Source organism: Arachis hypogaea, chromosome 17 (genome assembly GCF_003086295.3).
Source record: "Arachis hypogaea cultivar Tifrunner chromosome 17, arahy.Tifrunner.gnm2.J5K5, whole genome shotgun sequence".
Classification (NCBI taxonomy): Eukaryota; Viridiplantae; Streptophyta; class Magnoliopsida; order Fabales; family Fabaceae; genus Arachis; species Arachis hypogaea.
Window position 1 is genome coordinate 132,820,632 of NC_092052.1, and position 11,021 is coordinate 132,831,652.

Consider the following 11,021-nt stretch of genomic DNA (forward strand, 5'->3'; position numbering starts at 1 on the left):
TATTTAAAAAAATATCCTAAAAATTAAATTTTGATATAATTTTTTACGAACATAATTAAAAAAATAAGATAATATTTTTCTTAAAATTTGATAATTTTTTTTAATTATATATTTTTTTGTCATCTTTTCAAAATATTATTAGTTGTTAACATAAAAAATTATATATATATATATATATATATATATATATATATTTAACAAAAAGTCACCAAAATTTAAAGATATTAATATCTTATTTTTTAATTATATTTAAAAAATATCACATTAAAATTTAATTTTTAATGTATTTTTTGAGAAATACATATTTAATATTAGATAATTTTATCAAAAAACTAACATTAAATATGTATTTTTTTAAAAATATATTAAAGATTGAATTTTGATGCGATTTTTTATAAGCATGATAAAAAAAATGAAATATTATTATTCTTAAAATTTGGTGATATTTTTATTAAGTATATATTATTTTGTAATTTTAAAAAAAAATTATAAAAAATATATACTTAACAAAAAATTACTAAATTTTAAATATAATAATATTTTATTTTTATAATTATACTTATAAAAAATGACATTAAAATCCAATTTTTAAAATATTTTTTAAAAATATATATTTATTATTAAATATTTTTATTGTGTTTTTAAATTATTTAAAAATATTTTTGTCTCACTAAAATTCAAATGTATTTCTATGGTTAACCCATAGAAAAAATAAAAACTTGAAAAAAAAAAAAAAAGAATCTGGCCGTGAATGTTTTTACCCAGAAAGACCTGAAACTGTGAAAGCAGAAGAGTCCAAAAGGGAATAAGGTTGTTGAAGATATTTTAAGATGATAGTTATGGAATTGGGATGAGGAAGAAGTGCGTAATTTGGAGGGAATAGAAGGTAGGCAGTTGCAGTTAATGCGATCCAATGTTATAGAATCTTCCAAGTCCCATTTCAGTTCATTCATGTTCATCATATTCTGGTTTTGGTAGTAAAATCGAAATCAATAACAGTGAAATATGGGGAGAAATAGGATGAAGAATCTGTTTAGGAAGTTGCACATCGGTGGTGGAGACGGTGGCGATGACGGTGACGGTGACGGTGGCGCTTCTCCTACTATGAACGAGATACCGAGTCGCAATCTGAGTGTTGCAGAGCATGAGCATGAGCATGAGCATGAGTTTCAATTTCAGATGAGAATGGCGTTGGCCATCAGTGCTTCCCATCCAATTCCAAACATTGACGCTGACTCCGATCAGATCGATGCCGCCAAGCAGATGAGCTTAGGTTCTGAGTCTTCCCTCACACAGTTCCAATCCCTTCGCTATTGGGTACTTCTTTCACTTTAATTTCATTCTCGTAATCAATTAAACTTATCTCACTTTTTCATTTTGTTATTAATGTTTAATCAATTATAGAAGCTTGACATTGTTAAAGGGGAGTGTTTTCTCTGAGTAATTTGTTTGGTTTTTACCTCTGGCAGAATTATAGTGTGATAGGTTATGAGGAGAAAGTGATGGATGAGTTTTATGATGTTTATGGAATCTCTTCAAATTTCATTCGTCGAGGAAAGATGCCCTTATTGGTGGATCTGCAGGCTAAAACCACCTCACAAAATGGTGATCGTGAAGTCATCTTGGTGAATCGCTTGGTTGATCTTGAGCTGCAGCGGCTTGAGGAAAAGGCCTGTGCCTTATTCGATGACTGTCCTATTTCTGAAAAAGGACTGATTTTAAGTGGCTTGCTGCAGAGACTTGCTGATATTGTTGTTACCAGAATGGGTGGCACAGTTGGTAGTGCAGATAAAATGATAGAAAGGTGGGCTAGGAGGAGTCATGAGTTAAGAGATTCTTCAAGAACCATTGTTCTTCCTCTTGGCTCTCTTGATGTTGGACTGTCGCGTCACCGAGCCCTGCTTTTTAAGGTTGCAACATTCTCTATATTTTCTAGTTATGCATATGCACATAAAATTATCTCAAATATCTTATAACAGTTTTTAACACTTTGTATGCGAAGAACATTGTTCTCTCCGTCAATTGACATGCATGTTCTGTTTCGACCCATCATTCATCAAAGAACATAAAAACCCCACAGTGCAAAGTTGCATTTCCAAGTTTATGGTGCACAGGTGATATGCATCAAGCTAAATCGAGCTTTCTTCATTTCTCTTTAACCAAAAACATTCACTTTTATGCCACCTCCAACTTTGATGTAATTCATGCAATTTACTTGATAACCATTCAGAAGTTTCGATTAAAACATGTTTCTTGCCCCGGTGCTTAGGTACTTGCTGACAAGATTAATATTCCTTGCATGCTGGTCAAAGGGAGCTATTACACTGGAAGTGCTGATGGAGCATTGAATTTGATAAAAGCTGATGATGGAAGGTAAATCTTATGATAGAATGTTAATGGCTTAACTGTCTTTTTAAATATTGTTGTCCAAGGATTGTTTACCATAGATACTTTATCATCATGCCTTTATCACCTTAGGTCTCTAATAATAAATGGTGCATGCCGTGCACCATGGTGGAACAAGTTCAAGAGCTGTTATTGACTTGTTGTAATGACACAGTGAATACATCATTGATATGATGGGTGCACCTGGGGTTCTTATTCCTGCTGAGGTGCCAAGCAGTCAGCTCCAAAACTATAGCTTTTCTGTAAGGAATTGTGAAGAAGTTGTCCGAGTGGGACTGTTTAACAGAACGCATTTGATGCTCGATAATAGAACTCAAGTCTTGGGTAGCTCACCTGATCAGTGCAGCAAAAAACCAAAAGCAGTCAAGTCCCAGTCAGAAAAACCATTAAATGTGGGTGGTCAAACAAAACTAGTTGATAATATCCATGTTGGAATGAATGAAAGAGAGAGGTTTGGACATAATTTGGGAAATCTTTTAGAGTCACTGCATAAATCATGTGAATTCTCATCACATAGAGAAACATCACCTGCAGAAAAGATTCGTGTAAACAATGTATCCAAGTATGTCCTCAGTGCAGCAAAGAACCCGGAATTCGCACAAAAACTACACACAGTTTTGCTAGAGAGTGGAGCCCTCCCCCCACATGATCTCTTTTCAGGTGTAAATCCACAAGATATGGGTGAAGATAAAACATGTGAAGAATTTGTCAGGGATATCATTCAAGATGATCCAACTAGGTTGTCATTAAGCTACAACAAATCTCTCATACCCTATCAAATGAAGCACACTGCCCATGATACTAGGTCAGAACAGCAGAAAGAATTTTACATAGATAGATATGATAATTCCACACAGTGTGATTGTGAATGTGATAATGCGGGGAAGGGGTCTGTGATGGTTTGTGACAATAGAGTTGATGGGTTAGAGAAATCTCATTACTTATGTAAAGAGCAATGTGTCCAATCTGACTTGCCCAAGACAGCTGTTTCTTGTGAAACACGTGATAGATTTGATGTTTCCCATGATGGGGATGACAAAAATGGTTATAATGAGGTTGGTGTAGCTTCAAATGACGTTGGATTTTGTAAAGACTCAGCCATTCAGATAAATAAGGCACCCTGTATAGACTCAGCAGAGTGTATCACATATGATCATAAGAATGACAGAGTTGACCCAGTCTTGAGGGAGAGGAAAGAATGGGAAATTCAATGGGAGGATCTTCGTATTGGTCAACGTATTGGTATCGGTAAGATCTATAACTTACTAGCTGTGCCTTTCATTCCCCTTTATTGTACTCTTGTGACTCTAACCTCATAAAACTGTGGCACTCCTTCAGGTTCGTGTGGTGAGGTTTTCCATGCTGATTGCAACGGTTCGGTAAGTGCTCTATATCCTCACCTAATATTTTTCAGGACATTGTTGATTTCTTGTGATAGAATCAGGGAATAGCAGAAGGTTAGGATTTTATTGCTGCACAGGGACTGCAATTCGCACTCCCTAGAATGTTCTACACAGTTGGAACTAACAACTCAGGGAGAGAGAGTTCTCTCCAATTCTAACTGAATTAACAAAACAGAAAAGCATAGAAACAAAGCTAACTAGAACCCAGCTATTTATAGGTAGTTAAGAGTAGAGTTTAACAAACCAATCAGCCAGCTACACCAAGCTAAAACTGCTACTTACCTCTTCTCTTGTAAAATAGCCCAAACCTGTTACTATTAGGCGTCATTCTATCAATACTCCTCCCCTGGACAACCACCTTGTCCTCAAGGTGGAACTCCAATGTGGCTGCCCTCTCCCAACTGTCCTCACAAGAACAAAGACCCTCCCGGCACACCAAATAATCTAAAGCACCGTCTTCAGTGGTCCACGGTGCCAAAATCTGTGAAGGATTCACCACCAGCTCATCATCCTCTGCCAACCCCGGAGGTACGATCTGAACCTGCTGCTTCTGTGGAATGCCCCCCTTCAACTTGCTAACATGGAAAACCAGGTGAAGCCTGCACCCCGGAGGCAACACTAGTCTATACGCCACCCCCTATCTTCTCAATCACTTCAAATGGACCATAATAGCGAGGGCTTAGCTTTTCATTAACCCGTCAAGCTAGCATCCTCATCCAATAAGGTTGCATTTTCAAATAAACCCAATCACCAAGCCCGTACCCCACATCCCTTCGATGCTTATAAGCTGCCTGCTTCATACGCTGCTGAGCCTGGGTCAAGTGCGCCTTAAGCTCTGCCAACACAGCATCCCTTGCCGCGGTTAATGCTGCCACCTCTTCGAAATGCGATGGGAACGTCTCTCCTTGGAAGAGCACTGGTGCTGGCACGCCATAGAGTGCTTGAAATGGTGTTGTTTGGGCTGAGGTATTAAACTTACTCAGCTCATGATTTTCTGAATTTTGCTATGACGTCCCCCAGCTTATCTAGCCAAGCCAACCCCAAGACGAACTCCGCTTCATCAGTTGGGAAGATGAAGAAATTTTCCTTGATCCACAACTCCTTGAAATTGAGGGTTACATCTAAACACCTTCCTTGTCCTCCCAAATTTCTGCTGTCCGCTACCCTGACCTGGAACTTAGGGGTGCTATCAACCTTTAAACCCTGTGACAATCTCCGATGTCATCCGAGGCTCCATAATCTAACAAGACGCGGACACGACGGCCATTCATTTCCGCCCAAGCCTTAATGAACCTGTGAAGGCCACTCAAGCTCATGAATTTAAGTTCCAATTGCTCCTGCTCCCCCGTTTCTGGAACTGCCTCATGTTGTAACCAATCAGCCTCATAGTCTGGTTTCATAATCAACAGCTTGAACTCCTTGTGTTTGCAAACATGATATGTGGTGTAAGGTTCATCGCAGAGGAAGCATTCCCCCTTTGCACGCTTCGCCCTATACTCTATACTCCTCATTGCTGAGATGCCTCAACCCACGCCTCCTCAGTGGATCTGGCACTGTGTCTGTCCCCTTGTTTGCTGCAGAATAGGATGCAGTAGCAGGGTGCACAGCTTTGTTTGCAGTGAAGTTCGAAGCGGTGAAATGGGAAGCAGGTAGCCCTGGTACTCCACGCAAGGCAATGTTTCAATTTTCTACTTTCGGTGCCAATTCCATTAGTTCATCCACTGTCTGATACGGAAACAATTTGCATTCTTCACTCATCTCAGGCTTCAGTCCGTTCATGAACAGGTCAGTCAACAATTCCGAATTTCCGATGCGATGCCGTGAAGAGGCCGAGCGGGAAGCACAAATTGGTCGACATAATCCCTGACCGAGTTTGTCTGCTTCAGCAACGTTTGGTATGGACTCTGCAGTCGCTCAGGCTGAAAGTGCCTAGTAGCGCCGCGCTAAGGAATCGCCATTGAAGCACCGGTGCGGTTGCCTCCCACCACCGGAACCATGTGAACGCCCTCCCTTCCATCACCAACGTGGCGACAGTGAGCCATTCCTCCTCTGGCACTGCGTGAAGCAAGAAAAATTGCCCCATACGTTCAACCCAAACCACCGCGTCATCGCTGCGAAAGATCGGAAGCTCCAGCTTCCGCCGGCGCACTTCGATTTCCCGACAACAAACCTGAGGCATGGTGCGATCCCAGTGAACCACGATCGTTCCGATTAGGAGCGCGGTTTTCGAACAAATCCATCCTAGAATCAAATTGCTACAACGTCTTTTGCATCAATTGGAACATCTCCATCCGCAACTCAATTTTATCAAATCGTGCCTCCATTTTCCTCGATCTCGATTGAACCATTCAACGCCAAGATCCTTGAGCTTCTGATACCAGTTGATAGAATTAGGGACTAGCAGAAGGTTAGGATTTCATTGCTGCACAGGGACTGCAATTCGCACTCCCTAGAATGTTCTACACGGTTGGAACTACCAACTCGGAGAGAATTCTCTCCAATTCTAACTGAATTAACAAAACAGAAAAGCATAGAAACAAAGCTAACTACAACCCAGCTATTTATAGGTACTTAGGAGTAAAGTTTAACTAACCAATCAGCCAGCTAGACCAGGCTAAAACTGCTATTTACCTCTTCTCTTGTAAAATTGCCCAAACCTGATACTAGTTGACGCCATTCTATCATCTTGTATTGTCTAAAGCTACTGCCTATTGGGACCAGGTAATGTGCGAGAAGTTTAGCATAACTCCTAGTCCTAGATGACTGCAAAATCTAAATTAATATACTATGCCAGAAGTTTGATTTTGATGTTTGTTTTCCCAGTTGCCATCATGCAGACTTAATTCTGAAAGATATGAGTTATAGTTTGTGGAATAACACATTGGAAGTAAAATTCCTTGTCTCTGAAATTAAATAACCAAATTCCTTTTCATTAGCCCCTTTTCAAGGTTTATCTTCGAATCGCTAAAATTGGAATTTAAATATGTATGAAGGGGAATTAAAGAATAAAAAATTTGAATTGTGAGGGTAGTGATGGAGGGTAAAGCATTCAACTTATTTGTGATCATTTTGCTTGGTACAGGGCTGATTTCTGTATGGCTGTAGATATTTTATTAATTGCTCATTTTTGTTGATAGAAAATAAAATATGGATGAATAATTATGCCGAGAGATCTATTTTGCTTCCATAAATGGATATTCCTTGGCCACTTTCATTCTTTCTTAAATTTTGTCTGTCATCATGCACTGGTGTAGTGTTATTTTTATATATGGGTTCGTGTGAAGCAGTAGTCATGTCGTAAATGCACTGATTTTGATAGTTTTGAATAAATGGTTTGCCATGGTAGGAAGTTGCTGTGAAGAAGTTTCTAACACAAGATTTTTCTAGTGATGCGGTGGCTCAGTTCAAATCTGAAGTAAGAATCTGATGTTATACACAAATCAATGTTGCATTCATGTGCTTACATATACATTTTTACCCATGCAATGCATTTACTAGGTTGAGATCATGTTAAGACTGCGGCATCCCAATATTGTGCTCTTCATGGGAGCTATTACTCGTCCGCCACATCTATCCATCTTGACAGAGTTTCTTCCAAGGTCAGTGTTCTTTCTTCCTTTTCTTGTTGTCGTTTAGGTTTGGATTGTTGTTTGTGTGTGCGTGCATGTGTGGTTGATTTCCTACATGTTTATTTTGTTCTTTAAAGTATATTTGCCACTTGGTATGCAGAGGGAGTTTATATGGTCTATTGCGTAATCCTAAGTTTCAACTTAATGACAAGAGGCGGTTGCGTATGGCTGTTGATGTGGTAATGAGATGAAATTATCCTTGTATTTAACTTGGTATCCTCCGTTCTCTTTGCCTTTAATTGATGTGAAGATATTAACTGTCTAAAAACCAGGCTAAGGGAATGAACTACTTGCACACAAGTCATCCTCCCATTGTCCATAGAGATTTGAAGTCTCCGAATCTTCTTGTCTCCAAGCATTGGGTTCTTAAGGTAATCAAACTTTAAATTTTTTATGTTTTCCCCCTTAGAGACTTTGGTTATGCATCTGAAAATAAGGCACCATACTTTGTTGTCTATTGATAGGTCTGTGATTTTGGTCTATCGCGGATGAAGCACCATACATTTTTGTCATCAAAGTCCTATGCTGGAACGGTAATTCTTACAAATTAATGGACTTTGAAAATTCTTGGGTTACACTCTTAATTCATTCATTTCTTTCATAAATTACAATTATGATGTATAGCTTTAAGCTAAGTAACACAGTCCTAGATAAATCTTTTGCCTGCAGGCCGAGTGGATGGCACCAGAAGTCTTAAGAAACGAGCTTGCCAATGAAAAGTAAGTTAATTATGAATGACACTGTGACCTCTAATAAGAAAACCTGTTTATAAAAATTTAGGATATGATTAATAGTTAAATCTTGTGTTGCTTTCAGGTGTGATATATATAGTTTTGGAGTAATCTTGTGGGAGTTGGCTACGACAATGATCCCGTGGCAAGGTTTGAACCAAATGCAGGTTGTTGGAGCTGTTGGATTCCAAAACAGGCGCCTTGAAATTCCAGATGATGTTGATCCAGAAGTAGAACAGATAATACGTGATTGTTGGCAAATGTAAGTTAAAATTAAATTACATTCATATTATATATGATTACGATGGCAACTTAACGGTGTTATTAATGTGATTCATGGAACTCAGTGATTTCAATCACGTATTGGTATTAATAGTAGTTTTCCCGCTTGTTTGATTTTAGATGGGTGTTTGAAATGCAGGGATCCACAGTTACGGCCATCATTCTCCGAGTTATTATCTCGTCTCTGCCAACTTCAACATCTTGTTGTCGTTAAAGGTGTAAAACGAGCTCCACACATCAAATGAAGGGAAATTCATTTTTGTGTATCACTTTATATTATTCTTTGAGAACGAGAGAAAGCAGAGCCGGCATATGGTGCAAGAAAAATGTTTCGCAAATTATTACGAGTCTCACGTTGATTAGTGTGTGAAACATTCCTTATTCTCTCTCTCTCTCTCTCTTTCTTTTTAGATTTTAGAGTCCAGTTAAGTCCACTCTAATGCAGATGAGTGTCGTATAGCCTTGACCAGTAACAAACGAAACCCCATCAGAAAACAAAAGAACTGTAAAAGAAAAAAATGTGAGGGGAGGTGGATGTTACATAATTAGATTTGTATATAGATCTTACTAGGGGTTGTAAACTTTTGATCACCGAGTCGTATATTGATAATAATCTTTTTTTCAACACCAGAATAAAGTATGTTATAGAGTTCTCGACCTTGTACAGTTTTGCAATTAGATGCCATTGATTTAAATTTTAAATTTCAGTGGTCGTTCTTTAATTTAATACAGAATATTAATCAATTTTTTTATTATAAAATTATTTTTTTTAACCTTCATTTTGAAAATTTCATAGTTTAGGTTTAGAATTTAAGATATAGAATTTGATATTTAAGATTTAGAAAAGTTGTTCATTTTGATCGAAAAAAATTGAACTCTTTAGTTGAATTTTATACATAAATAAAACCCAACAAACAAGTAGAAAAAAGAATTTAATGAATCAATCATAATCTAATTACTAGTTCTTTATTTTGGTAATATACAAATGTTAAAGTATATTTTGGAATATTATATATTAATATAATATTTAGATATATTTTGTTATAATTTCATATTAATTTAGTTTTATGTTAAATTTATCAAAAATGTTTAGTAACAAAAAAAAATTTAAAAAATAGTTATAATTTATCTTATTTAATATTTATTAATTGTTACAACAATTAATTAATAAATGTTAAATAAAGTTCCTTTTTACGATTAAATTATATTTTTGTCTTATAAATAAATCCATGACAATAAATAGGATGTAGAATCACTTAAGAAGTAGTAGTACTATTTACAGTAAGGATAATTCAATGATGCTTACCATTTTTTTTTTTTGTCTAAATTACCTAAATGTGAGTATTGAGAGACGAGTTCCACTCTTTTTAAAAAATTATATATTATGACACCATAGAATATATATCTAAAGTTGCAGCTTCATATATATATGGAACACTGTAAGTGGCACACACAGAATATATGTAGGCACATACAGTAAGTTACACTAGCTAACCACTTTATTAGAGGGAGGGAGAGGGAGTTGCAAGTTTCAATTCTAAATCAGGAGCTGCTGCGCTTTGGATTGAGGTGCAATTTGTTGAAGTTGCAGAGGCAAGCCAGTGAGATAGAACAACGGCATCGCTATTCCTAGTGCCCTCATTTGCTAGGGTGAGGCGGTGTTTTCTTGATCTGAAAGTGTTCCGCCGGAGAAAATACTTTTGTGCATGGCTGGCCACTTGAGTGGGCGTTCTTGTTCTCACAAAACATCTGGATATGCCTCTCCAGTTACCCTTCCCCAGCTTCTCCAACCCCTCTAGGAATATACGGTGCTCCTCCTCACTCCATGCCAATCCTGATGATCATCGCCAATAAATACTTATATATGTTTTGGATCCATATATATATGTTACGTTAGATACCGATAAGGTGAAAACTCAGGAGAAGTCGACTTTACGTGAAGTTGATATCTAAGAGTCTGTTAGATGATTTGACTGATTTGATTAAATTTTTATTTAACGACTCTCAGATATCAACTTCACGTGAAGTCGACTACACCTGAATTTTCACCTACTGATAAATATTAAATAGTGAAGAAGTGGACAGTTTTGTGAATGTAAGTAGTTAGTATATATATATGAATCGTCAAAGTCTAATATAACAGATTAGAATATAGTTGGAACATATATATACGTACCTTTGTTATTGTCTTTGATCGTTGACATAAGACCACTACTGCTGGCACCGGCGGTTAAGTAAGAATAAGATATTTCATGTGAATTTTTATTTGCACCTACAAGCGACGATGATGATAAAGAAGCAGCAGCAGATAAGGATAGCAGGTAGTCCATGCATGAAGAAGAAGAATATTGATTATCATCAAGTTGTACCCCAAAGAGCTTTATTCCACTACTCCCCCCTGTGGTACTACTGAAACTGTGGTTGCAAGTCCTTGAATTGTGACCAGAATTCCCACAATACGTGCATTTCCTTGCCATTATTATTATTATTATTATTATTATTCTCCTTTCTTACATTTCACAATCACTCTTCGCCCACTTACACATATATATAAAGACAGGGTTTCACGT

General features: G+C 37.2%; 2 protein-coding genes across 5 annotated transcripts; one reads left to right on the top strand and one right to left on the bottom strand.

Moving 5' to 3' along the window:
- Nucleotides 1-702: 702 nt before the first annotated feature.
- Nucleotides 703-9,076, top strand: LOC112764428 (probable serine/threonine-protein kinase SIS8). Of its 4 annotated transcripts, none has more exons than XM_029294496.2 (13): nt 703-1,317; nt 1,470-1,910; nt 2,270-2,373; nt 2,561-3,654; nt 3,745-3,785; nt 7,156-7,224; nt 7,308-7,408; nt 7,539-7,617; nt 7,711-7,809; nt 7,903-7,971; nt 8,108-8,157; nt 8,255-8,431; nt 8,572-9,076. In XM_029294496.2, the coding sequence occupies exons 1-13, from the start codon at nt 1,006-1,008 to the stop codon at nt 8,663-8,665; spliced, it is 2,730 nt and encodes a 909-aa protein (XP_029150329.1). In that variant the 5' UTR covers nt 703-1,005; the 3' UTR covers nt 8,666-9,076. The 4 variants fall into 4 exon arrangements, 2 of the variants coding, with proteins under 2 accessions (XP_029150329.1, XP_025665797.1); XM_025810012.3 differs by having other exon boundaries at nt 8,591-9,076; XR_011875721.1 differs by having other exon boundaries at nt 725-1,317; nt 8,089-8,157.
- Nucleotides 9,077-9,851: 775 nt separating this feature from the next.
- On the bottom strand, nt 9,852-11,021 carry LOC112764427 (transcription factor MYBS3-like). Its single transcript, XM_025810011.3, has 2 exons — nt 10,628-11,021; nt 9,852-10,285 (listed from the first exon to the last, which is right to left on the bottom strand). The coding sequence occupies exons 1-2, from the start codon at nt 10,926-10,928 to the stop codon at nt 9,954-9,956; spliced, it is 633 nt and encodes a 210-aa protein (XP_025665796.1). The 5' UTR covers nt 10,929-11,021; the 3' UTR covers nt 9,852-9,953.